The following is a 27,714-nucleotide window of genomic DNA, read 5'->3' as shown; positions in this document are numbered from 1 at the left end:
GGGCCTCATCTAGAATGGGGTGTGGATGGGGTGGGTCAGAGCGGTCCAGCTGTTTTTCATGAGCCTGACAGGAAATAGCATCCCCACCAAGTCCACTCCTTTGGCAAGATTCTGAAAGAACAGGACAGGGTGCGGGAGACAGAGGAATCAGGAGGAGGCAGCCAGATGCTGAAGACATGGCACAGGACCAAGAACCAAGCCTGGCTCCTCCCTACATTGTTCTAGCTTTCCTTAGGCAGGCCTTACTGCCCTCTGGGCCTCAATCTCCCCACACGTTCACAGCCCTCCAAGCTGATAGGAGATGGGTTGAGAGAGGGAGGAATGGGGCCACAGGAAGAAAGGGCTTGGCTCAAGGGGTGATGCAGGGACAAGGAGGCTCCAGCATCCCAGAGGCTCCATGGCTGACCTTGTCCAGCTCCTCCTGGTTGCCGAAGAGTGGGTGGTAGCGGCGGTACTTGCCCTCTCTGTACTTGGCCTCCAGGTGATAGCGCCGGGCGCCAGGGCTGCTGCTGGGCTCCAGGGCCTCGCTAGGGGGCACGTTGGCAGCCCAGAAGTGGTTCCCAGGGCCATTGCCCAGCTGTAAGAAGAGCTGTGGGTATGGGCAGGGGTGAGAGGGCAGCTGACAATAAGATGTCCTGAGATGGACGGACAGACAGGCCACACACCCCTTTTCTTACCCCAAGGGGAGGTCAGAAGCAGCTGGGTCTGCTGGTGGCCACCGTACTCTTGCTCAAGGCCTGGGCTCTGAGCCCAGACTGTCTCCGACAGTCTGATAGGTGAATGTTTGAGGCCTGGCCTCTGTGGCCCTCACCCAGCCCCACATCTGGAACTCTGCATTCCTAAGGTTGTCCCAGGGAAGGGTGGGGTCTAACCTGTCAGCCAATAGGCTAGGCAGGAATTTGGGGGATCTATCTGTTCTTAGCATTCCTCTCTGGATGAGAGAGGGGTGACAGTTTCTATGTGATGGGGGGTGGGCAACCCTAAGTGCAAGTTCACTTTTCCCTTCTGACTACACAATGCTATTGCAAGCATTTCCTGGGCTCCCCACCCACTCTTTTAGAGTGCCGGAGGCTCAGCAGAGGACAAAGCAGAGACATTCCCTGCCACTGGGGACCCAGTCAGAGTTGGTTTGGTTTTGTTCTACTTTGTTTTCCTCCCTGGGCCTCAGCCTCAGTGTTCTCAACCATATCCTGGGTACTCTGATGCTAACTCAGGATTATCCTAAAAGACAATTCATTAACAAGAGCAATGTTATCAGCAGCGGTATACTGAGCGCAGGGTGGGCATATGAGATGGATGTGCTATGAAGTTCCCAACTTAGCAGCAGGGCCCTGGGTGGCAGGTCCCTTGGTCTAGCCTCCTGCTGCAGGTTTCCCATATCGACGATCACACACGGTCTCCAGAGAAGTTTACAGCATAGGTATAAATATATGTACATATGCGTGCCTCAAGTCATGCATTATATAGACACCCTGTGCACATGAGTTCAGGCGCAGTGAAAGCTCAGAAGCTCTGAGTGGTGTGCACGGTGGAGAACCCCCAGCCCAGCTAGGACAAGGGGTGGAAAGGAACAGGCTGGGTGGTCAAAATGCAGTGGCTAGGTAACCTCAGGCACATTACAGCCCAATCCAGGGCTTCGGTTTCCACATCAGGACAACAGCTGAACTATATCAGGGGTCAGCAATTCTCTAAAAGTTCAAATAATGAATAGTTTAGGTTTTATGGAACACATACAATCTGTCAAACCTTTTTTTTTTTTTTACAACCCTTTAAAACTGTAAAAACATTCTTAGTGCACTGGCCAGTTTGCTGACGCTGCTAAAAACAGGATTTTTTCCCAAAATCCCTACCCACTAGATTATCACGAGCTCCCCCAGCTCCAGAGTTCTGATGGCCAGTGAGATGGGGGTGGAGGAGAGCAGTTGAGAGAGGAAACCCCAGGATGGATGAGAGCAGCCACACCCACCTGGATGAGCGTCTCTGTCCACACCTTCCTGTCCATCTTCAGGCTCCGCACCTTGGACACTCCTGCACCCAGGCCACGGTGCTCCCCTGAGATGAGGTACACACAGTTATGCTGGCACAGTCCTCCTTGTGACACTTGCTCATCCCTAGTGCTCCTCAGGCAGGCGGGGGGGCTAGCCTGCAGCTCCATTTTGTCACAACTCCAGAGTCTGGTCACATTGCTCACTACTCACCAGGCCACCCTCCCGGCCACTGTCCCTACCAAGGGACTGCTTTGCCATGCCAATCCCTGCCCCACAACGTCAGCTGCTCCAGTGTAGATATAAATACCTTATCTCTCCCCTGTCATCTTCAACTTCCTGCCTCAACTCTCCTCCCGACCTCCCCTCTCCCCTCTCCATGGCCATGCCTTCCCATCATTCAGGTCTCAGCTGACAGGTCACCTCCTCAGAGATGTCCCAAACAAACAGCACCTTCTCTTCCCACCCCTGTCATTCCTGAGTGGCTCATGTGGCTTTTGCTGTCCCCATTGCAATGCAATTGCCTAAGAATAGGATCCTGACCACCTGGCGTTAGGTTTCCTCCTCAGGGCCCAGAACAAATACACAATAAGCACTGAACAAAGGTCAGGGGGATGAAAGGGAAGGCTAAGGCTGGAGATAGAGGATGAAGCTCACTCAGCCACAGACCCCAGGGGAGGAGAAGGGAGCAAGGGACACAGGGAACACCTGCCATTGCCTGAACCCATCTATGCACCCATCTCCCACAGAGAACCACAGTCCTGCTGTGTCAGCTCCAAGCTGACACTTTCCTTCTCTGGTCACCAGTAAGCTGCCACTCGCCTGCATATAGACCTCACGGCCCCAGGGCCTGACATCTGCCTCAGAATCCCACAGGCCTAGGGGTTCTTTCCCAAGCTCAGTGACTCCCTCAGATGGTCCTTCCTCCTGGATTCTCACATCAAATTCCACCTCTTCCCTGCAGCCATGCAAAACCACCCCCCTGAGCACTGTCAGCTCCTAGGATAGTCGAAGGCCCGCCCAGCAGCCCAGCAGCAGTAAGTGGGCCGCCCTTCCTGCTTGAGTCAACAGATGAATACACCTTGGGCCCCATGTTTTTCCATTCCCACTCTCCTCAACCCTGTTATCATGGAGGCTTTCACATGTAACTTTCAGACCACCCTAGAAGGCTTAGTGCTTCTTCTCCCAGTCCTGGAGAGAAGTCTCCAATCTCAGCTTCTGCCCATAAGCTAGGGTCTGGCCCACAGAGCTGACTATGTCCCTGGGTTCCTTGTCTTACAGCCCCTCGGGGTAAAACACTGGCTCCTCTCTCAGCATGAAGAGTTCTGATGTGACAGGGACATCAGATTCCAACAACCTGGGCTCTAATCTAAGCTCACTCTCTTGCCCTGGGGGGGAAAAAAAAGCTTTTCTTGGGCTGAAGAGATGGCTCAGTGGTTAAGAACACTGACTGCTCTTCCAGAGGTCCTGAGTTCAAATCCCAGCAACAACATGGTGGCTCACAACCATCTGTAATGGGATCCGATGCCCTCTTCTGGTGTGTCTGAAGACAGCAATAGTATATTCATATACATTAAATAAATAAATCTTTAAAAAGTTGCGTTTCCCTTCTTTGTGTGCCCCATCCCTGTGGAAAGAGTATAACCATGAAATGAAGACCAAAGGCCCCTTCCAGGAGAACAGCCAATAATGCTGGAACATTATTAGGTGTAAAGGCTGCAGGATCTGCCCAATAGACTACCTGCTGTCCGATGGCCAGCCTGCTGCACACATACCTACCTGCACAGCGCTTGCAGATGACGATGCAGAGGTTGATGGAGGCCCAGTCAGGCTGGGCGGCCCCACAGTCGGCACAGAACCTGTTGGGGGCTGCAGCCCAGATGCGCTCGGCCACCTCTGAGGTAGATAAGGCCTCTGCAATGGCTCCCTGCATGGCCTCCAGCCACTGTTCCTTCTCTAACTCTGAATCAGCCGAGAAGCTGGGGACACATAAGGAGGGAATGGTGGGAAAGGGATTGGAGGACTTGAGGGTCAGGAGGAGGTGTCATCTTCGGGCTGTTGGGAAACTGTGACCAAAGGAAGCATGAAAACTGGAGACAAAAGAGGGAGTCAGAAAACGGCAATAGAGAAGGCAGGCTGAGGCAGGTGATGAAGGGGGTGGTGCTCAGGACAGAGAGGGCAGCACGACACACAGGCAGAGGACAGGAGAGCAGACTGGCAGAGGAGACGGTGAGAGACAGGCAGGGACAGGCCTGAGAGGCAGGGCAGCCACAGGGCACCCTTGGGACAGCGGAGCACCAGTTAAGTGTTTATACAGACAGAGGAGAGACTAAGGAGTGTCCCATCTCCACCCTTAAAATCTGGGCTGCAGCTCTTACTCCATCCCAGAAAGAAGTCCATGAGGCACCCAGTGCTTTTCTTGGGTGCCACACAGGTGGCAGAGGCAGAAAGACTCTGACAGGAAAAAACAAAACAAACCCATGGCCTCCCGCTCTTCAAGGTGAGAAGCTCTATTTAGACAACAAAATGCAGAGTTGTCTTCCCTCCTACAAAAACTCCCCTAGCTCTTCCTCTGCTGCTGTCACCACCAACTGCAAGTCACACAGGAGTATCCAAGAGGTGATAGCCATGAGTGAGAGAGAGGCTGGGGATGGCCTCCGCCGGGACAGCCAGAAGAGGAACTCAAAAGCTGCCAGGGCCTCAGATAAGCAAGAAGCACACACCACCCACGACAGTAAGCCCTGTAGGCCCAGGTGGCGGAGGCCCTTTCTGCTTGCCGAACATCTAATGGCCTCCGTAAAGTTGGTGACAATGACAGTAACCAGGAAGCACGGTGGCTTCTGCAGCTGACAGAAAGGGAAACCCCAAATTGCCTGGCTGCAGCTTTTGTGGTCACTAAAGATTATGACCAAGAATTATAGGGCCAATATCAGAGGATATTTCAAATGTGAGAATGTGCAAACACCCACTTGGTTCTTGAGGTCAAAGGTCACTACCCTGCTAGGAGGGGTATGGATACAGTGAAGCCCCTGAGTACTGAGACAAAGACCAGATGGTGACAGATACAGAGAGGAGACAGCCAAGGAGGTAGACAGTGGCAAGCCACATGAGGCAGAGAAGGGCCATGAGGTAGATGTCCAAGAAACAACAGGCACACAAGCTTTGAGCATAAGCAGGTTCTGCTGGAGAACCCACAGGTGCAGGGCTGGGGATGGCAGGGTGGTACTTCAGAGGTTCCCAGGGTCCCAGGCCATGGAGCGTTGCAGGGACTGGTGGGACACCTCATAAACAATGTGGTGGGGAAAGAGAACAGAGCTGGTCAGCTGGAGGGGATAAAGACTTCTGACAGACTAAGGCAGGTGGGGCTGGAAGGGAGATAAAGCTACCAAGAGGATTGCCCAGGGGCTCACCTGAAGATGCGGTAGGGGGTAGTGAGGTCGAAGCTGCGCCGGTCCACCTCCTTGACGTTGCCCACGTTCATGTCGATGAAGGTGATACCAATGCCCAGGTGGAACTCCTGATAGGTGGGTGGGAAGGGAGGAAGGCAAGGCTCACAGCAGGGCTTAAGGGGCAGAACAAGGAATAGGGAAAGGTGTTCCCTAGGGAGTGGAGAGAGCGCAGGAAGGAGGTAGGACGCAGGAATGTGAGGCGGGACTAGAGCAACGGGATGATGGTGGGGAGGCATAGGACCGAGTGGACAGGACTGGAGGGTGCTGTTCAGGGACAGGATGGAGATAAGACACAGGCAGGCAGGAGGGAAGAAGGGAAAATGCTGTCCCCATGCAGGAAAGGTTGGCAGGTAAAGTCCTGGGCTTAGGTCCTGGGCAGGATCCAGGAGAGACCAAGTAGAGAGGAGCAGGACAGGGAAGGGGACAGGGATGAGTATGGGTGACCTGTAGAGCCCTTCATACCTCCAGATTCTTATAGAGCTGTACTTTGTCCCCCGCCACGGCCACGTAAAGCTTATTCTTGAAGCCTCGTAGCTCCAGGCTGCCAGCATGGTCAGGCTGCTCGGTGCCTCCTCGAACTCCCAACACAGAAGCACTAGAGAGCCGAATATGGGCTCGATGCTCAACCACCGCCTGCTGCAGGGCCTGCATCCACTCATTCCGCTCCACTGCAAATGCGTGAAGGTAACATTTGAATTCAACCTGGTGCCTCCTGGCTCTAGGCTGCTCAGAAGTCACCCCTGCAAGGAATCCAACTGGTGTGGCCTTCCCATCGCTAAACTTCTCTGACTTGGACAACCTAGGCTACAATGTCACCTAGTGTGGCTTACACTGGACAAGCCACCCTGACTGTTGGAACTGGGGAGTGTCTGGAAAAGAGCACTGGCTATGGTCAGTATCTCCTTCCTTCTCCTCCAATACCACACAGGGACAGTGCCTCTCAGGGTATGACATGTTAGGGAGCAGACATACACAGTTCCCTTCCCACTCTTCACAATGTGGCCCAGCTTCTAGACCCTTCTCTCCCCCACACACACACACTCACACTTACATATTCACACATATATACACTTATACTCATATTCACTCACATACAACACTTACACACTCATACACACTTACATACACACATATATACACTTACACTCATATATACTCACACACTTACTCACACACTTGTACAAACTCATACATATACATTCACACTTACATATATACACTTACACTGATACACACATTCACACACTCATACACACATATACTTACACACACATACTTAGACACATATACTTAGACACACATACATTCACACACACACACTCACATACACATATAGTTACATACATATACTTAGACACACATACATTCACACACACACACACATACACATATAGTTACACACACATACTTAGACACACATACATTCACACACACACACACACACACACACACACACACACACACACACTCCCTAAACTCCCACCATCGCTCTCTGCCCGGAAGGCGAAGGTCCGACTGTTTGTGATCACTTCAAACTTCTGATCTCCAATAGCGGCTACTCGGCAGATGCAGGCTACAGGAACAAAGCGCTTAGAGTAGGCATCCTGGGGGAGAGGAGAGCTGCATTTCAGAGTGGGGACCCTCCAGCCCCTTGCCCAGCTCCACTAAAATGATGGCTGCAAGCCTGTCCTCTGCAGGTGGCCAGGGATCACCTTGTGCTGGCTCTGAGCACTACCTTCAGCCCACAGACCAGGATCCCCACTGAAGGTCAGCTAAGGACTCTGCCTGAAGCAGTGTTGGGGGTCAACCTAGGCCTAGGTAGGAGCAAGGGTCAAGTGAGGGACTGAGGGAGCCCTTACCTTGTTACTGTCAAAGTATCGCAGGTGATCAGCATCCAGTCTCACCCATCGCTTCTGATAGATATAAGACCTGAACAGGCGGAGGAGGGCTCAGCTAAGATTGGGAATGAGGAGGGGGAGGTCCCACCATTCTATCCAGTCCCCCTTTCCTAGCACAGTTAAGATCATCCAATGGGTGCAGTGTGGGAAGACGGAGAACTTCTCAAATAATCTTGGACCCTCTGATTTTTAGATCCATGACATCAGTATCCTGGAGCACTGCTTGTAGCCCCCCAACCCCCCTCGAAGATACTAGAAGGAGCTGGCAGGCTTCACTCACCCCTGTGGTGGGTTCTTGTCCAGCCAACCAGCCTTGATGACAGGTGTGGTGGGGGTGGAACCCCCAGGCAACTCATCCATGGGGTGCAGTGGGAGATCAGGGATCAGGCTGCTTAAGGGTGGATTCAGGCCAATGGTTGGCCACCCGCCACTGGGACAAGAGAAAGGAAGGAAGGCAGGGAGGGAGGCTGAGGGTTTGCTCAGGCTAGGACTGGATAGAAGGGTAGGCTAGGTTGGGCTTTGGGAAGGAAGGTAGCTGAATGGGGGATACTCACTTGGGGATACCCTCATAGGCGTGATCATCCTCATCCTCAGCGTCATCCCCAGACAGCTCCTCCCCCTCGCTCAGCAGACTAGCCACACGCACGGCCCGTGGGACTCGGCTTGGCAGGGGCTCCTCCTGCCCCCCCCCCCAAGATCACCCAGTGTCATAGTTTCCCCTCAAATCCCAGACCACACACCTAGCTGCCATGCCCACCACGTTACTTCTGTTTGTGCACCCCACCCACCCCCACCCCCCAGCAGCTGAGACCACACAGGGACCAGGGTGAAAGGGCCACCTGGATCTAGGGCAGGGAGAAAGAAAGACAGGAAAACAGAGAAAGGCTCATAGCTAGAGAGATATACATTCAAGAGAAAAGGTGACATGAGGACAGAGAAAGTGAAGCCACTCCAAGACACACACAGCAACAGACTACATACACCCAGCCAGGGCACTCAAGCCTAGAATAGAAATCATAGACCAGAGAGCTGCAGACCCCAGGGTTGACTGAAGCCTATAAGGCAGACAGTAAAGTGGGTAAGTATCCACTCTGCTAGGGGAGGAGCTCTGGGGTCTCTAAGGCCAATGAGCAGCCCTCCCTCCACAACAAAGGCAGCCAATGCAACCCCAAGCACTTGCCCTTCCTACCTTGGTCATCACGCTGGCTGGGGCCCCTGGCCCCTCCTCTGGAACATCATCATAGTCAGAGTCGTCTGGTAAAAGAGAGGGGGTGGCTCAGAAGCCAAGAATAAACTCACCAACACACACACACACACACACACACACACACACACAGACACACACACACAGGGAGAGGGAGAGGGAGAGAGGAGAGGGAGAGGGAGGAGGGAGAGGGAGAGGGAGAGGGAGAGGGAGAGGGAGAGGGAGAGGGAGAGAGGAGAGGGAGAGGAGAGGGAGAGGAGAGGAGAGGGAGAGGGAGGCTTGAGTTTTAAAAGAAAGGCACAGGAGACAGGAAGTGCTATTTATACTGAAGGAAAGGAAGGGCCACCACAAGGAGGCTGACGGAGCAGCAAGCTTGGGAGTTGGGGTGGAGACTGTCCAAACAAGGCACACAAGGTAACAAGAATCAAGATGGCTCCAAGGGTTACTCAGACAGGGACCTTCACTACCTCAAGGATCAGCCATGCTCACACTGGGCAAGCAGGAGACAGAGAAGAGAGAAAGAGCATGCATACTCTTTGAGAAGGCCTAGGACACTCCAGGGAACTGCTGGCCACCAGGAGAGAGGGAGTATGTCCACTACCTGCTCTCCAGGGATGATCTCAGGAGACCACCCAGAGCCCAACTGCCCAGTAGCACTCACCAAACTCAGGGAGCAGGCGAAGAGGCTTGGGGGGAATCACAGGAGGGCAGGGAGGAGGAGACGGAGGCTGCAGGGGCCCCTGTGGAAAGGCAGGCAGGAGGGTGGACGGAGTCTCTGTAGGCTCTGGTTGGGACCAGGGTGATACGGATGGCAGCAGTAACTCCTCCTTAGAGAGAAGGCTGAGGACAGAACCAGAACTGGGTGTCAGCAGGCGCCAGTCAGGGTTCTGATCCACTGAGGCCCTGCTTACTAGGCAAGCATCTTCCTGACCCACACACCAGCCCGCCTCGCACAGTCCTCAATCATTCTCAGGCCAGCACTTCTTCAACGCACATGAGCTGGTCACCCAGCCCTGGTGCTTCAGCTTCTAGCTATGTACCCATGGGACCTCTATGCTGACACAGAGAAAAGACCCGGATGCAGCAAGGGGGAGGTAAGTCTTGAAATGTACCATGGAGGATTCAGGGTGTTTGATGGCAGACAGGATGGGATTGAAACAGGCACCAAGGTCAGCGCTGAAGCCACAGTCCCGAGCCTCAGAAACTGATTACTCAGGTCCAGACTGTGATCTCTGGGACAAGGTCCTCTCCTCTTTTTTAGCACACACTCAGGAATGGTGACCTCAGTCCCCCAAGCGCTCCTCACCCTCCACTTAGATTCATCTCTGATGTCAGTCTCTGGGGCCTGCTTCAGGTACCCAGTTATCCCCTCCTCCCCGCCCCATAGTTTTCCTATTGTCCTATTCTGGTGATGAAAGCCTCCTGAAGGGCTTTGTCGTCTGTGGAGTAGGATCTGCTTTCACAGGCAGAGAAAGAGTAGGTCACATACCCACACACTGGATCCTCAGCGCCCAGCAGTTAGAATGGCGGCCGAGTTCTAGTGGCCTGGCTGCACCAGCTATCTCTCTCCACATCTGCCAAGGGCTAAGGAGGGGCATCCGAGTAGACAACTTCCTCCCAAACCCTGGTCACTTTGGGTCTGGTCTGTTCCCCAGTGTTCCCAGCAGTGGGTAGCAGCATGTGACGGCCGGAAACGCAAGGAGGTGTGGGAGGATATGACTGGGTCGCTCTTGAATCTGGCAGTTCCCCTCTCCCTGCTCCTTGTCGAAGCATCTCTGCCTCTACACCACTTCTCCCAGGCCACACCTCTCTGTTTCCCTAAACCCTACTGCTCTCTCTCTCCCCGTACAAGAAGAGTATTCCAAATAGTTCTCTTCAAAGTAAGTCCCTCCTGCCCATGCTCCGTTAGTATCTAAGCTAACAGGAGCCGAGCTCTACTACCTCACGCTTTTCAGAATGTGTCTGTTTTCTACGGCCATGTGGACAGGGAGGGAACCTCCCTGTGGAATCATGTCCTGCACGGGATGCTACAGCAACCCAGCTACCCACACAGCATTGTCTTGGCAACAGCAGCCTATGTGAGACTGCAGGGGCACCAGGAGAAACTCAGCGAACTCTGTGTAGTGACCTGCAACTAAGAACACACACACTTGCGGGGCCACTAAGAAGGCACACTGTCCCCTTGGAATAAGAAGTTTCTAACTAAGTCAGGCTGGCTACCAGTGGGTCACCTGCTTACTCTGATCCTCAGTCTCTTGCCTCTGAGTTGTCACCTGCAAGGGTCAATATGAATGGCTGCTAGACAGGTCAGTGAGCCCTGTCTCTACCATGGGAGCCAGGTACCCATGTCTCTATACCTCTCCGGGAACTGATTCTAAGGGACGGTGGTATGGAAAGTATGATGTCCCTCCGTGAGCACAGCACCAGGCTATCTCCCCGAGTCGACCCGAGTCTTTTTGCAAAAGGGAAAGCCTTTGACTTGCAATCCCCACCTCTGAGTGTAGAGCTTGGCTGAATGGACAACAAGAGTGTGCTAGACAGGTGAGTGGTAGACAGGAGGACCGATCTTCGGACAGACTCACAACAAGCTGAGCATTCTGGTTGCCAGAGAAACAAACGAATGATTGAAAGACACCAAGCACCTGAGTGCAGACTTGCCCCATAGCCTGCCTGGTCCCAGATACCTGACATCCTTGGCCTTCCGGAAGAGCACATCAATCCACCACGCTGCTGCTTCCAGAGACCAGGAAGAAGGGGCTGCAGTGGCCATGCTCGGGAGTCAGCTGAGAGCAGACCGTGGCCTAAGGGGAAGTGTGGATCCCTATTCTGCAAGGCTAAACAAGTGGGCCTGGCTTCCTACTGTCACTCTCCTCCTCAATGTCCTGAGGGGTGGAGCATGGCAACCGGACCCACTTGTTCCTCACCCTCAGGGGTCAGGCAAGCACAAGCCCTCTCACCTGGTCTACCTCTAACACAATCCTGACACTCCACAAGCCTGCCCTGAGGCTCACTGCCTGCGGGTCCCCTCTGTCTTTATCATCTGCCTGAGGAGGGGAGACAACAGAGCCTCTCACAAGCCTTGTGGCAAGAAACTTCCAGGACAACCAAACTGCCTAACAACCAAACTGCCTAACTAGGGCATCTAGTACTGCTGAGTCAGGGCTAGGAAAGGAGAAGTGAGGTCAGAAAGGCACAGCCTGTGGGAAATCCCCAGGGGAGTGGGGAGCACCCCAGGAGGAAGGGAGCACCCCTGGAGCAGCTCCTGGGTATCCGCCCTTTATAACAGTCCCATGCCCGAATTCTGGTGAATCATCCCTATGCTCACCCCACTCTGACTCCTTTGATTTCCACCAACCCAGGGAAGCACCCCAGTACCTCAAAATGTAGCCCTGTGGGCCATAGAAAGGCAAAAAAACAAAAAAAAACAAAAAAAACAAAAACAAAACAAAACAAAAAAACAAAAAAAAAACCACAAACAAACAAAAAAAGCAAAAAAAAAAAAAAAAAACAAAACAAAAAAAACAAAAAACAAAACCCTCCTCATGCTTACCCCCAGCTCTACTGTCCTTCAGGCCCTTTTCTAGCCAAGGGACATATGAAACATCTATTCTAATTATTATGCCATTCACAATAGGACTGGACACCAGGGACAGGGGTGACCCACCTCAGCCTGGGCCCTTAGCTCAAGAAGTCTGACCTTACAGATTAGAGGAAATACCCTAAGACCTTGTACCCAGGGCTGGGAGACATATGAGGATCCTAAGTCTAAATGGGTAAGGTTAGAGTGACCCCGTCTCTAATGGTGTGAACCAGAAACTTAAGGCTCGGCCAATGTCCATTACAGGACAACAGATGCAAACAGCTTGTCCTGGACACAGTGACATGCGGCTGCTCTGGTTTGGAGGCAGATAGGTCTGGGTTTGAGCCCCAGAGCTCAGTCAGCACCTCTGAGCCTCAGTTTCCCCTCTGACCAACTAGCAGGCTCTCTCACACTGCTCTCATGTGTGGCAGCAAGGTTTCTTACCTGGGTTGTAGCCAAAGTAGATACAGCCTCACAGGCTAGGCCACAAGCTGCACTACAGCCTTCTCCTCCTGCAAACGCCCCGGGCTCCTCCCTAATGCTTCCATCTATATCCACCTCCAGCCAGAGAAGCCAAGGCTCACTTTGAGGGCAGGAGGGCTGCAGAGAGGGGCAGCCTACAGGTCAAGCAGACTTTGGACTAACTCCCTATTCCTTATCCATTCACTTTCTAGCACTCTACAAAAAGCTAATCCGAGGCCGGGTATGGTGGCGCACATCTTTAATCCCAGCACTCAGGGAGCAGAGGCAGGCAGATCTCTGTGAATCTGAGGCCAGTCTGCAGTCTATAAATATTCCGTATGTGTGTACATGTCTGTATAGGTATATGCACATGAGTGCAGAGGCCAGAGGATACCCTGGAGCTGGAGTTCCAGGTGGTTGTGAACTACCCAATGTGGGTCCTGTGAACCGAACTCAGGTCCTCTGCAAGAGCAGTATGAATTCTTAACTTCTGGGCTAACTCCGCAGTCCCAAGCGGCAGTCTATAAACATATCCTTCAAAACCTTTGCATAAAGCATTCCTTTCACCGCAGACACTTGTCCCTGTCTAGGCAAACTCGTACTCTTCCCTGAGACATATATCCCACCTCCTCTTCCTCTACTGCGGGCTTTCCCTCATGCCTCAGGCTTCTTAGGGGCTACTTTGGGACTCCCCCACCCTCTATACTACTTCTCTATCTTTAAGATTTATTTATTCAAGCGTAAGTGTGCACGTAAGTGCAACACCTGCAGATGCCCACGGATGTCAGAAGAAGTATCAGATGCCCCAGAACTGAAGTTATAAGTGTTGTGAGCCACTATGTAGGCTCTAGGAATCGAACCCAGGTCCTCTGGAAGAGCAGCCAGTGCTTCTCACAACTGAGCGCCTCTCCAGACTACCTCCGTATTTCCAATCATTCTGCACGCTACATCCTTCCTTCGATGTTTGTTTCACTGCAATGACTTCAAAGGACAAAGGACCCAGAGCACATTTTACCCCAGAGTCAGAGCTTTCCCCCTAAAATGTTCCAGGGACCTTAGAAGGACCCAGGCCAATCCTAGGACTTTCACCAGCACAGCTGCAAGACGAGGCCAGGCCCAGTGACCTGGGGACTCTGGCCTTTCCTGATGCCCCCTTCCAGTGGCAAACTTTCCCAGCTGCCCACTTCCTCCTCAACAGCTGGGTCCTGCACTCCTCACTTCCCCCATGTCACTTCTGTCCTTCCTCCTCCACCATGGGCTGCCGCACACCCTGGCTCTGTCCTACTCACTTCTGCCCAGGCCGCAGTACACAAAGCTCTTATCAGGCCTCCTTTGCAGGAACAGAGGTCTGCAGCCTGCATGCCACTTGACACTTCTTCCTGGGCCAGGGGCTCCCCTTCCTAGGCACTACTGTGGGCCTGGCTTCTGCCAGAACATTTTACAAAAAATGTCCCCAAACCACGGTCCCCCCTTTTGCTTAAAAACTCACTTCACCCTCCAGGAAATCCACCCAAATGTGGATTTCACCCTCTAGTTAACAGCCTGGTGGGCCTCCATACCACTCCAAGACCTGAGCCCCACAGACCAATCCTGTTGTGGTGGGCAAGAGGCAGGTAGCATCTGCTCTGTGTATTTCCTGGGTCTGACTCTACTGTCTCCCTCAGGACAAGAAGAGCAGGTCAGCCCATGGCGAGCTTTCAGACAGATCCATGACCCCTCCCCCACACTTCTGGTGACCAGTCCAAAGTAGAGGCCATAATATGTTCCCAGTGACCCAGGGGGTGCTGGGTTCATTAGGGATTCCTGATAACTGGAAGGAGGGGAGGGCAACCTCACACAGCATGCACCCACCAATCACCCACCCAGACACCACGGGAGGAACCATACAAATGAAATGCCAGCCCTCTTTAGGTAGGTCCCTGTCACCTTGGGCTGGGGGTATGGGAATTTAGACACACAGCATTCTTGAACTTAACAACACGCTAGCCTAAACCTCCCCAAGGGAATTGCCTTATGGTGCAGGGAAGTGGGAATGAATTCCAGAAGAGAGCAAGGAGCAGAGGCCCCTCCTACACACACACAAATGCACATGGACACACACACACACACACACACACACACACACACACACACACACACACACACTCACCCCAACAACAGTCTGTGGGGCAGGTCTGACAAAGGCTCAGAAAACAGGCATTCGGGATCACTAGGAAAGGCTGATGTGGAGACAACAGAGAGAAGGAAGGAGAAGGGGGACAGTGTTAGAAAAGAGCAGAACAAAACAACAAAACAAAACAAACAAACAAACAAACAGGAGAAGCCGAGAATCGGTCCTGGAACTGTCTGAGCAAACCAAGGGAAAGCACAGCACCCTGGAAAAGCAGCTCAGAAAGTGACAGTCGCACAAAGAGTGACTCATCCTCCCAGCCCTCCCACCTGCCCAACACCCTAGCCAGGGCTGCCCCTCACTCACCCTCAGAGGCCTGCTGAATCCTGTCTTGGGCCTGAGAACGCCTAAGGCTCCAGCCAGGTGGACCAGTATGTGCCAGGGCGCCCTGTGTCTGCCGGTGGAAGCTTGTGTGGGCTCTGGCTGGTCCTGTGGCCAGAGCCCCTATTGTTGGCTGTGTCTGGGTCTGTTCCCTTGGATATGTGAGCCCTAGGTATGTCTATGTACACCTATGGGGAGTGTCTGAATGTGTGTAAATGTGTGTGTCTGAATATAATCATAAGTCTGTCCGGGAGGGAGAGAGATTGCGTGAGTGAGTGTATAAGTGTGTGTGAGTGTGAGTGTGTGTGTGTGTGTGTGTGTGTGTGTGTGTGTGTGTGTGTGTGTGTGTGTATCCAGCTCTGGTCTTTGCTTCCTGCTCTCTGCCTCTCTTACCCCCTCCCCGCCCCCCTTCAGCCTAGGCCAACACACTTCCTGAAAACACTGAGAGAGAAAGAGAGAAACGTCACCCATAATCCCCTGGGACAGATACTTCCTCCCCGCCCCTCAGGCCACGCCAGCACCAGCCAAAGTGAAATGGGGCAATTAGCCCTGTCAGCTGGTCCCCTGAGGCCTCACAGGGTACCAGTCCAGGAAGCCCTGATTCTGGCTAGCCCTTATGATGAATCCTCCACCCTAACCTCCTGAAGGAGGCCTAAAGAAGCTGCAAAATAGGCTCCCTAAAGGGACAGTTTCTGCCCCAGCAACAGGTGATCAGTCTTCAGAAAGACCAAGGATTGGCTGAGCGGCAAGGCATTCTGGGGCACTGAAGGGAAACCTTGCAAGGTGTGACTCCTGACAGTGGCTGGCCACTCTGGGCAAATACTTCCTTTCCCTCAAATACCTATAGGTATCCGAGTATCAGAGGAGGAAGCTGAGACCCACAGGGAGTTGGAAGGGGCTGTGTGGAGTGGCTCTGGGACCCTTGATCAGAAACAATCCCTCTGTGATCCAGAGAAGCAAGTCCTGAGGGTTTTGTCTCTGACACCTGAAGCTGAGTGGACAGGGCCAGGAGGCAGGATCTGAATGCTGGTTTCCTCTCTGGGGTGGAGTGGCTTTGGGCAAGTTTCCCTGCAACCAATTCATAGGCATAGCTGAAACAGACAATGTTTCAGATGCAGAGGTGAAGCGGTCTTCAGGACGTGCGAGCCTGCCTCTAAAAGCCCTCGGTTTGACCAGGCAGGAAGGAGGGGCCCCATCTTTCCTTGTTTTCTGGTTTGCTTTTCTGTAGCCTAGAAGACTATCAGCCTCTTGCTTGCCATCATCCCCACAGATGGGATGACAGGAATTAAGGAGAAGGCTTCGGAGTGATGTGCTCAGGGCCCCTGAGCTCTATGGCCAGTCTGAACCGAGGCCTGCTCACATCATCTGAAGACGTCCAAGCTCAGCACCCACAGTGTGAAATCCCCTGGCATCACTGGCCTTTCCTCTCCATGATATGTCAAAGGGGCCTATTAGGTACTGCTTGCCAGACGTTCAATAGTAAAGGAAACACTGACGAAGATCCCACAGCCCTAGGAGAGCTGACATTCTAATGGTGCCTGGCAGCATATGCACACACATATGTGCACAATGACTCACACTTGACAGTACACAAACACTAAACGTGCCAATCCGCTTACCCAAACAGCATCTGCACACTATTAACAATGCGAACTGGCACTGCCAGCCCCACAGCAGCAATACACTCAGGCTTGTGCATATGCCTACTCAGCCCGGGGGACCCGGATATACTGACCTGTCACCCGTACAGATCCCTGTACCTATTAGGACCAAGCATGGCCACCTGTAGAACCAGCACAAATATGCACCACCCTGACAGCTGGCCAAATGTGCATATGTATACCTACACATGTGTACAGACATGCAGACAGGCAAAACACCCATACACATAAAGTAAAAATTAAAAACAAAATAAAACCAGTGGCTGGAGAGATGGCTCAGAGAGCACTGAGTGCTTTTCCAGAGGTCCTGAGTTCAATTCCTAGTCAAATTCCCAGATGGTTCACAACCATACGATGCCCTCTTCTGGTATGTCTGAAGACAATGACAGTGTACTCACATACATTAACTATTTTTTAAAAAACCTAAAGCCTTTGTATATCCATGAGCTGAGGACCTCAGATGCCTACGACTATCGAGGCCTCATCCCCAGGACAAAGGACGCCAGGCCTGGCACCACTTTGCCCTAAGGAATGGCCCCAAACTGTGCAGATCAAAGATGTCTCTTTGCAACCTGTGGTTCCACATCCAGGAGTCAACAAACTGCAGATCCAAAAGTGTGCAGCAAACCCACATCTATCCTGAATACATGAAGCTTCTTTTCCTTGTCCCTATTCCCTGACAAATCCAGTATGGTAGTTATCTACAGACAATTCGCAGTGTATGTGGCACTGTAAGTAATGCCCAGAAGATTTGTAGTACAAGAGATGGGGCTGGAAACACAGACCAGTGGGAGAGAGCTTGCCTAGCATATGCACAGCCCTGAGTTTGATCAACCCTAAAGCACAGAAAAACAAACAAACAAATAAACAAAAACCAAGGCAAAAAAGCATGAAGAATGCATACAGATTTCTTGCAAGTATTACACCATTTTATAATTTGCCCCAACCCCATTCCTACTGAGGGGCCAGAGGTCTTATTTAGGGGCCTTGACTCCCCCCATACACTAGACAAGTACCTGTGTCCGGACTGTAGCTCTGAGAGTGGGCCTTGTATCCTGGGGCCCAGGGCTGTGGGCATGATTTTTATTTACCCTGAAGGTTTCCTGAACAGGTACAAGTGTCAGGGGACCCACAGAGGGCCCAGATAGGTCAGACAGGGCAACAAGTCCCGAGGGCACAGGGCAGAGGGCAGAGGGCAGAAACCCCATCCTTGTTTTTTTCCTGATTTACTTACACCTTGGTCTATAGCCTAAAATCTTATCCCAGCTGAATTCTTCCCCTTGTCCTCTTCTGAAGGCCTCTCCCTTCCCAAAACATCTCCAGAGGGTCAGCCTGGTGAAGTGGAAACTTAAGGGTTTCTTTGGAAAGTCAGTTGTGTCAGGTGGTGCTTTGCTGGGGCAAACATGTAAAAGAGTGTTTTCCTGAAGCAGACACAGGTAAAAAGACATTTTGCTAAAACAGACAGGTAAAGGAATCTTTCACTGAAGCGGACATGGGTGAAAGGACGTTCTGCTAAAGCAAGCATGTGAAAGGGTGCGTGATGACGGATTCTTCGCTAACCACAGACATGTATTCTCGTCCACCTTACATAGCGTTGTTGAGCTCTGTTTGTCACCAAGAAAGACACCAAAAATCTTCTCAGAGGTTCCTGTGGCTTCTTGCCGCTTCCACAAACTTGGGACGATTGACAGGGTGATGTCAGCAGATACAGACTGGTGTAGAGTTTTCTAAGATAGACTCATGTGAAGACACATGGTGAGGCAAGACCGTGGTAGACACGTGGCGTTTGGAGTCATAAATAGGAATTATACATAGGGCTCAATGGACAGCGACAGGGGCTTGACTTGCTTTTTACAGAGCTTCTTGTTCTCTGCTTCACTGAGAGGCACAGCCAAGAATTTCCCGGGTCCCTCCTGCTGACTCATGCCGATTCGGCTGAGGCCTGGCTGTCCCTGCTGGGTCGAGCCACCGCTGCCCATTCATGTTTACTATCCTGGCTCTACCAAACTGGACCGCTAATATATTTGTAAAATGTTCATGGGTAGATGGAGCTGCCGCCGGTGATTTCTGTAAACTGGACTGCTGATTCCTAACAACGCAGATGAGATTTGCTCCAGAAAACAATTTCTAAACAGGTCCACTGCTCCCCATATACTAATAACCTTTCTTTTCCACTACCTCTGGTATATGGTGGGCTTGAAGGGAGGTTAAAACATTTAAAAAAACCATCATTAAAATTAAGGTAAAAAAATTAAAACCTACACTCTGGGTTGGGAGAAGGAAGGAGAGAACGGATGTGGGGTGGTATATCCAGGGTATTCCAGCAACTTTGAGTCTGCTTTGGCTCGCCCTCATATTCTCTCTCTCTCCTCTCTCTCTCTCTCTCTCTCTCTCTCTCTCTCTCTCTGTCTCTGTCTCTGTCTGTCTCTGTCTGTCTCTGTCTCTGTCTGTCTCTGTCTCTGTGTGTGTCTGTCTCTGTGTGTGTCTCTCTCTGTCTCTTTCTCTGTCTCTCTCTGTGTCTCTCTGTCTCTCTGTGTGTCTCTCTCTGTCTCTGTCTCTCTGTCTCTGTCTCTCTGTCTCTGTCTCTCTCTTTGTCTCTGTCTGTCTCTGTGTGTGTGTCTCTGTCTCTTTCTCTGTCTGTCTGTCTGTCTCTGTCTCTGTCTCTCTCTTTGTCTCTGTCTCTGTCTGTCTCTGTCTCTGTGTGTGTCTCTGTCTGTCTCTGTCTCTGTGTGTGTCTCTCTCTGTCTCTTTGTCTGTCTCTCTCTCTGTGTCTCTCTGTCTCTGTCTTTCTCTGTCTCTCTCTCTGTGTGTGTGTCTCTCTCTGTGTCTCTCTCTGTGTGTGTCTCTCTGTCTCTCTCTCTCTGTCTCTGTCTCTCTCTTTGTCTCTGTCTGTCTCTGTCTCTGTCTCTGTCTGTGTGTGTCTCTGTCTCTTTCTCTGTCTGTCTGTCTCTCTGTCTCTCTCTGTCTCGTCTCTCTCTTTGTCTCTGTCTGTCTCTGTCTGTCTCTGTCTCTGTGTGTGTCTCTGTCTGTCTCTGTCTCTGTGTGTGTCTCTCTCTCTGTCTCTTTGTCTGTCTCTCTCTGTGTGTCTCTCTGTCTCTGTCTTTCTCTGTCTCTCTGTCTCTCTCTGTGTGTGTCTCTCTCTGTGTCTCTCTCTGTGTGTCTCTCTGTCTCTGTCTCTGTCTTTCTCTCTCTGTCTCTCTCTGTCTCTGTCTCATGCTTGCACTCTCCCCTGCATGCAGGAGAATGGCCATTAGAGGGTGCAATAGCACCAAGAACGATGAATCTATACCGTGGTAACAGGGTCCTGAGGATGCAGGAAAAACATCTTGTGCTTTTTTTCCCCATCAAGTACATCTCATAACTTTAGATCCGGTTTGGCCTAGAAGGTCCCCTAACTCAATGCTACTCTCCCATGGAGAAAACCTCATAGACTTTCCCTGCAAGTGTGTTCCCTGCCCCCACTTCCCATCGCTACCACGTACCTGCATGGACCCAGTTAGCCCTTCCCTCCATGCCCCAAGCTCCAGGATCCCAGCTTGAAATCAGAACACAACCCCCACCCCGCACAGAAGGCTGCAGAGATCAGCAGAATCCCCAACACCATCCAGCAGTGACAAGGACAAGAGACCTGTGACAGCACATCCCTTTAAAAATCCAGCGGAACTTCATTCCCCCAAATATATGGCAGCCTGTCTTTAGATGCCTCTCTGGCTGGCACCAGAGCAAACAGCTGAAAGGGAGGAAGAAGTGGAGAGCCTGTAGAAAGAGGGAAAGCTCGGGGAAGCATGGAGGAGACTAGCTAGGGAGAGGAGAAGGGATTATGAAGAGAACAGAGAGTAAGCAGGCTGCAGATCAGACAGGTCCTGGGATTTGGCGAGATTTGTCAAGTGCAGCATTGGGGGTAGGGAGTAGTATGATTGACAGAAGAACTCCCCAACCCCATACCTGAGCCTCCATCCCAGAGCTCCATCTTTCTCCACACCTCATCTTCTAGTGCCAGGGTGCACCCTGGTCTCACGGGTCAGGTGCCCCAACAAACTCACACATCTCCCAAACTTTCTCCCTTCTTGGGCCGCCCTCAGCGATGGCGCCACCTCCCACTTGCTGGGATAGACACCTGGGGGCCACTGTGGCTCCCCTGCACGGATCCAGGTATCCTTAAGTCCTGGCTATTCTTGGGTCCATCCCTCACCCCACTCTGCCCCAGCCTGGCCCTGCTCTCTTCTCTCTAAACCTTCAACCCTGGCTCCTCCACACTCTAGGACCTCCCACCCACGAGCCGTGACGTCACTCACCTGGTCTGCGGATAGGGGGGCCCGGTTCGAGGAGGTACAGGAGGAAGGCTCGGTTCTACTGAGTGCCTCTTGGCAGGCAGTGGGGGCAGAACAGGATCTGGGGGTGCTGTGGATGGTGGAGTGAAGCAGGCGGGTGGGAGGCAGCTCCTGCGGGGTGGAATGGGTGGAGCGGCAGGCAGACCCTGGTCCTCTCCAGCTGTGGGTGGCGGCTCAGGTGGAGTGACAGGTACTGGTGGTGACCGGAAGATGTGTCGCTTCATCGGCACAGGTCGTGGGGCAGGGCGAGGCACAGGGACCGGCGGGGGTGCATGGGCACGGTGCAGACCAGCCAGGATACGACGGCGGTGGCCAGGGAGGTTCATGCCCATGTCCACCAGGCTGGCATCGCTGAGGCCTTGGCACTCAGTGGCCCACACCAGTCCGTGCTGCTCAAAGAGTGCTGTGTACTGCTCCAGGTGCAGTGCCCGCAGCCACTCCGCTACTGACAGTGCGGCATCGCGGCCCTCCGCCATGGCTTCTGGCTGCAGAGGTCCAGGGCTAGGCTCAGATCTGAAACAGAAGGTTGCAGGTAAGAGGTACAGCAACCGGGACCATGGCCAGCAGTGTCCCTCTGTGAGCTTCCACACTATGCCAGTCGGAATCTTGAATGTCATGATCTCAAATGCAGAATTCCAAAAGATCGAAATCTAAAGCCTAAATCCCACAGACTACAATTCTGCGAGAGAAAACCTTGAAAGCTGAAAAAGCTCAAATGCCCAGACCTGCTCAGGCCACGAAGTCAAAGTCTATTTATTCTCTTGCTGTTAGTGGCTTTCATGTTTTGACTCGGGATTTTGCTGTTTCTCTTTGGCTCTGGCCTTGAGCTAGCCCTAAACTCACTATGTAGCCCAGGCTAGCCTGAACTTACATCAATCCTCCTCCCTCAGCACCGAGATAGGTATGTGCCACAATGCCCAACCCCAGTTCCATTCTTGTGCATCCACACTGTGCCCACATACCAGGCAAAGCTGACTGCTGAGAGCCAGGCCTAACAAGACAACCCTGATCTCCCCGATCTGTGAGTTCCTGTGTTCCTAGCATCTAGCTCAAGGGTTCTTCACATATTATCTCCTCTACAGCCATCACACCCCCAACCTACAGGCTCAGCTACTGCCATGAGACTGGCAAGTGGCATGGTTGGTGCTGGGTAAGACACCCAGGACCCATTCTTCTCTGCAAGGCCCAGGCCAGGGCCCAATCCCTGTGTGGCACCTATCCCCAGGTGACGGCCAGGTTTGGAGGCTCAGTGAGCACATGTGGGATCGAAAGGCACCTCTGCTGGCCTCCATGTCCCTCAAGTGGAGTGGTCCACAAGGGGAAAAGGCCCAAGCCACACAGCCTCTGAATCCTGGCCTTCTGTGCAATCCCCTCCCTACCACCAAGGCAGAGTTAAAAGACAAAAACGGAAGCAAAACTCGTTTGCTCGTGTGTTCATCCATTCATTCACTGACTCAGTCATCAGAGCAGCCAGGCACTGGACAGTGGGAACTCACACTCACACCAGGCACTGGGCAGTGGGAACTCACACTCACACCAGGCACTGGGCAGTGGGAACTCAGCCTCACACCAGGCACTGGGCAGTGGGAACTCACACTCACACCAGGCACTGGACAGTGGGAACTCACACTCACACCAGGCACTGGACAGTGGGAACTCACACTCACACCAGACACTGGACAGTGGGAACTCAGCCTCACACCAGGCACTGGACAGTGGGAACTCACACTCACACCAGGCACTGGACAGTGGGAACTCACACTCACACCAGGCACTGGACAGTGGGAACTCACCCTCACACCAGGCACTGGGCAGTGGGAACTCAGCCTCACACCAGGCACTGGGCAGTGGGAACTCAGCCTCACACCAGGCACTGGACAGTGGGAACTCAGCCTCACACCAGGCACTGAGCAGTGGGAACTCAGCTTCACACCAGGCACTGGACAGTGGGAACTCCCCCCTCACATCAAGAACTTTCTGCTGAGAGTCCAAGGAAGACAGGAAGAGGCAACTAAGAGATCCAAAGAGCGAAGGCTCTTGGTCATCCCCACAGCACCGAGGAGGTGATGGTAACATTCAGCACTGAGCTAACTTAACAAACTGGTATTTCCTTAAACAAACCTTATATAACCTCAAGCTAAATAGAAAACTCCAATTGCAGGGGCATGGAGACACGGCTTAGAGGTCAAGAACACTTGCTCCTCCAGAGGACCAGCAACCATGTTGGATGGCTTTCAACCGCCTGTAACCTTAGTTCCAAAGGATCCAGTGCCCTCTTCTGGCCTCTGAAGAACCCTGCATACATGTGGCACGCATACCAACAAGCAGGAACACACACATATACACACAAATAAAAATAAAGTTTGAAAGAGATTCCCATTCCGGTGAGGAACGAGACACTGATTTCATTGTTGTGTTTATTATCCAGATTGCTCTGAAAATTCTAGGCAACCACAAATGAGCAAGAGGTTGAAAATATAAATCAGGACAGGTAAAACATCCACAGTTGCCAGGAAGAGTTTTGAGATGGGAGCCCAAGCGCCTTCACTGAGGGACTGTTATGAGCGCAGATAGAAGAGTTTGGTGTGATCACTGAGTTCAAAGTTGACACAGCAGACGCTAGTGTTTCTGTGCAGTAACCAGGTGGGAACCAGGACGAAAGACCCTCCTCGGCGACAGCCTCGCCAAACGGAAAATACAAGGGTGAGCATCATAAGAAATATACACACCTCAGGGAGGCGACGGAGCTCCCTGCCAGTGCACTCGATGGGCTGATTCCCAGTGAGGGGAAGAGAGTGATGGACGGAAGGGCACGGGAAGGGTTAAAAATGTTCTCATTCAGGAGAAGGCGGCAGGCAGGCAGGCAGAAAAAATGTCTGAGGTGTTACTCCCGGATTTAGGGGGCAAGAGCACTGGCTGCTCTTCCCAAGGACCCACGTTTGGTTCCCTAACACCCACACAGTGGCTCACTGTAGTCTGTAACTCCAATCCCTAAGGATCCAACACCCTCTTCTGGCCCCTCAAGCACCAGGCACACATAATGGACAGACAAATAGGCAAACAAAACACCCATGTGCAAAAAAAAAAAAAAAGATGGCCTGGACAAACGGGAAGGCATAACTTCTGGATGGGCGGCATCACAGTACTGGTTCTCTTGCCTCAAACTCTCTGTGTAGCCAAGGGTGACTTTAACTTTCAAAACCTTCCTCTTCCACCTCCCAGTTACTGGCATGGGCCACCACGCCCCGCCATGCAGGCGCTGAGTAACGAACCCAGAGCTTTCTGTCCGGGAACAGGGCACTCCACCAACTCAGTCACGTCCTTGTTCACTCCCTACATTTTCCCCCCCAGACTGTGCCCTTGCCATTAAACGCCATGTGACACAGTACATAAAAATTAAGCTACTCTGCATGGTAGAACCCACTATAACAAAGTGGGAAGTAAAAAAACAACCTAGGAGGTGTCCCCTAGCCACTTACTTCCTCAAAGGTGAGAAGCACCAAGACATAGGACATTAGCCGGGCTCGGTAGAGCCGGCCTGTAGTTCCATCGCTCCGGAATGTACACAGTACCCGTCATGGGGTAGGTAGTCCTCCCTGACTGGCAGGGGTGCCTCCAGGAAGGGCAGTGTCATAGTCACTAGAAGAGCCCCTTTGAAGGAGCTGTTGCCCTTTGAAGACAAGTGTTCATTTAAAGCCAACCTGGGCTACTTGAAACTCTATTACAGAGGAAACAAGGAGAGGGAGAGCGTGAGAATTCAAGTGGGTGAGGACGCACACAAGTGTGGGCGCATCTGTCAGCTCCACACACGCTAGAGTTCCTCCTGGGAAGAGAAAATGTCAGTTGAGGAATCACCTCCATCAGACTGGCCTGTGGGACGTTTTCTTGATTGATGACTGATGTGCAAGGACCCAGACCACTGTGAGCCTTGCACCTCCAGAGCAGGCGGCCCTGGCTTCTGTAAGGAAGCAGGCTGAGCTCGTCATGAGAAGTGAGCCGACAAGCAACACCCCTCCACGGCCTCGGCTTCGGGTCCTGCCTCCAGGTTGCCGCCTTGAATTCCTGCCCTGACGTCTCTTCACGATGTAGGCTGTTAGATGAAACCAACCCTGTCTTCCCCAAGTTGCTCTCGGTCATGGCGTTCGTTACAGAAACAGACACCAAAACTAACGGAAAGAGAATGATGCGGGGCAGTGGGGAATAATCTGAACAGAGACGTTCAGAGGAAGAAACGGCACACACAGCCTTTAAAATACAGGACAAGGCACTCAATGACACACAAGGGTAAAACTCTGCTTTCCACTCTGCATGCAGCCAGCACAAAGAGCCTGAGTATACACAGTACGGGTCATGGGGTAGGTAGTCCTCCCTGACTGGCAGGGGTGCCTCCACAAAGGACAGTGTCATAGTCACTAGAAAAGCCCCTCTGCCCTTGCTCTTTGACCTAGTGACCCTGGGTTAAAACACAAATAGAGGTGTTTCTCCTGCAGTGTTACTGGCACTGATCCAAAGCAACACTTATGGGAGGTTATCAGCTACCAAACCGTGTATCACAGAAGGTGAAAATAACCAAAATGTCCACCAGCCAGGAAATGAATGACTAAATTATGGGGTAATCATGCAATAAAATACCAAGTGGCCTTGAAAATGAGGAAGATCGAAGATCCTTTTACACTGGTGTGAATGATGTCCCTGTTACGTGAGCAAGAACCAGAAAGGGAGTGTGACATTCTGCCTTTACACACAGGAAGAGCCAACAGCAGTAACGACAAATGAGGTACCAGGATAAGGGTGAGATGTGTCTCCACAGAGACGAGGCGAAGCCACACCAGGGAACTCTCCAAAGGAAGGGAGGTAAGGGCTGGGGGGTCCTGAGGGAGCAAGGACAGAAACACAGATGTTCTTCTGAGGGAGGAGAACACAGGAATATCTTATTCTTTTTTTTTTTTTTTTTTTTTTTTTCGGAGCTGGGGACCGAACCCAGGGCCTCGCGCTTGCTAGGCAAGCACTCTACCACTGAGCTAAATCCCCAACCCCTGGAATATCTTATTCTTGAAAAATTAACTAAACATAGAACCTTGCACACACATTACTCAGGTCCCTCTCAGGTCCTAGAACAGCCTTGAACACAAAAACTTCAGCTTCCCTGGAAAACTTCTCTGGTGTGGAGGAAGACGGTGGCTCTTATAGTCTGCCACCTAGTGTTCAATTATGTGAGTTCTAAAGGAAGGCTCACACAGTAGAAAGAAACAAATACACTCGTGTTCTTGGGGACAGTGGCCCTCAGTCACGTAACAGCAGAAAGAAAGTCTTCCAGGGTTGAACTAGAACCTGAAAGCAATTTCCAAACTGAAACTGGGCGAGGTTCTGAAGTTTATATAAACTGATGTTAAAGATGTATGTTCAAGCATGAAAAGCAAGGCACAGAACATCACTGTGTAAACATCTGAGCTAAAGAAAAACAAAAGCAAGACAAACAAACTAAAAAGCTACATTCAGGGAGAAAAGGCAGCTGAGGAAACCAGGTCCTTTTAGATCCTTCCTTTTGATTTTGTGCCACAAGCCCCCAAAATGAATCAATTTCTAGAGAATGTAGTGCTCAGTGGGTAAAAGTGCCACAAAGCCTGATGACCTGAGTTCAATCCCTAGGGTGGGAGGTGGAAACACCACTTCAGATTTCTACAAGGCGTCCTCTGACTTCCACATACACACTAAGGGCACCAGAGAGCCCAGCAAACACACACACACACACACACACACACACACACACACACACACACACACACACACACCAAATGTTTAAAAGGGGAGGGGTATGGTCATCATTAAGAGCACTTGGGAATGAGAAAGAAACCAAGACTCAACAATCGAGGAGGAGACACCAATCAGTCAGCACCAGCAAACCAGCCTGGGACCTTTGCCTTTCTCCTCTCCAAGCCCCTCGGGGAGGTCTTACCAGGCCTCATCTTCTGCTCACATCAGCTCCCCAAACAATATAAAACCCAGGGTCTCAGCCTCCATGAAACTCCCACCTCAGGATCCCAGCTCCTCACTTACCTGCCACCAAGGACACCTGGTCCTCCAGGTCCTCAAGGTCGTTGTTCCTAGTCCCAAGGGCTCCTCATGGTGCTCTGAGGTGGAAGCTGCAGGGACAGAGATAGGGGAGAAAAGAAACAAGCCATGCTAGGAGACAAGAGAGAGAGAGGAGAGAGAGAGAGAGAGAGAGAGAAGAGGGATGGGGGAAAAGGGGAAGCCAAAGACAGGGGAAGGAAGTAGAGACAGGGAGCAGGTAGGGGGTGGGGAGAGACACAGAGAGAGAGAGACACACAGAGAGAGAGAGAGAGAGAGAGAGAGAGAGAGAGAGAGAGAGAGAGGCAGAGAGAGAGACAGACAGAGACAGAGACACAGAGAGACAGAGACAGAGAGACAGAAAGAGACAGAGAGAGACACAGAGAGACAGAGAGAGACAGAGAGAGACAGAGAGACAGAGAGAGAGACAGAGAGAGACAGAGAGAGACAGAGAGAGACAGAGACAGAGAGAGAGACAGAGAGAGAGAGAGAGTGTAGAGAGAGACACAGAGAGAGACAGAGAGAGAGACAGACAGAGACAGAGAGAGACACAGAGAGACAGAGAGAGAGAAACAGAGAAAGAG

General features: G+C 52.0%; 1 protein-coding gene across 1 annotated transcript in view; it reads right to left on the bottom strand.

The window, feature by feature from the left end:
- The window catches only part of Arap1 (ArfGAP with RhoGAP domain, ankyrin repeat and PH domain 1), a 45,640-nt gene extending 18,501 nt beyond the window's left edge, over positions 1-27,139 (bottom strand). Inside the window, exons 1-13 of the mRNA XM_032893081.1 lie at positions 27,119-27,139; positions 21,026-21,574; positions 9,198-9,376; positions 8,522-8,586; positions 7,887-8,011; positions 7,613-7,762; positions 7,294-7,363; positions 6,918-7,038; positions 5,897-6,102; positions 5,396-5,502; positions 3,765-3,964; positions 1,967-2,052; positions 407-589 (exon numbers count right to left, since the gene is read on the bottom strand). Coding sequence (XP_032748972.1) covers positions 407-589; positions 1,967-2,052; positions 3,765-3,964; positions 5,396-5,502; positions 5,897-6,102; positions 6,918-7,038; positions 7,294-7,363; positions 7,613-7,762; positions 7,887-8,011; positions 8,522-8,586; positions 9,198-9,376; positions 21,026-21,537 — 2,004 coding nt within the window. The 5' untranslated portion in view covers positions 21,538-21,574; positions 27,119-27,139. The remainder of the gene's footprint in view (positions 1-406; positions 590-1,966; positions 2,053-3,764; positions 3,965-5,395; positions 5,503-5,896; positions 6,103-6,917; positions 7,039-7,293; positions 7,364-7,612; positions 7,763-7,886; positions 8,012-8,521; positions 8,587-9,197; positions 9,377-21,025; positions 21,575-27,118) is intronic.
- Between the last annotated feature and the right edge of the window lie 575 nt (positions 27,140-27,714).

The sequence above is a fragment of the Rattus rattus genome, chromosome 2 (assembly GCF_011064425.1).
Source record: "Rattus rattus isolate New Zealand chromosome 2, Rrattus_CSIRO_v1, whole genome shotgun sequence".
Taxonomy (NCBI): domain Eukaryota; kingdom Metazoa; phylum Chordata; class Mammalia; order Rodentia; family Muridae; genus Rattus; species Rattus rattus.
Note: the sequence above shows the minus strand (reverse complement) of the source record. Positions and strands in the feature narration are given on the sequence as shown.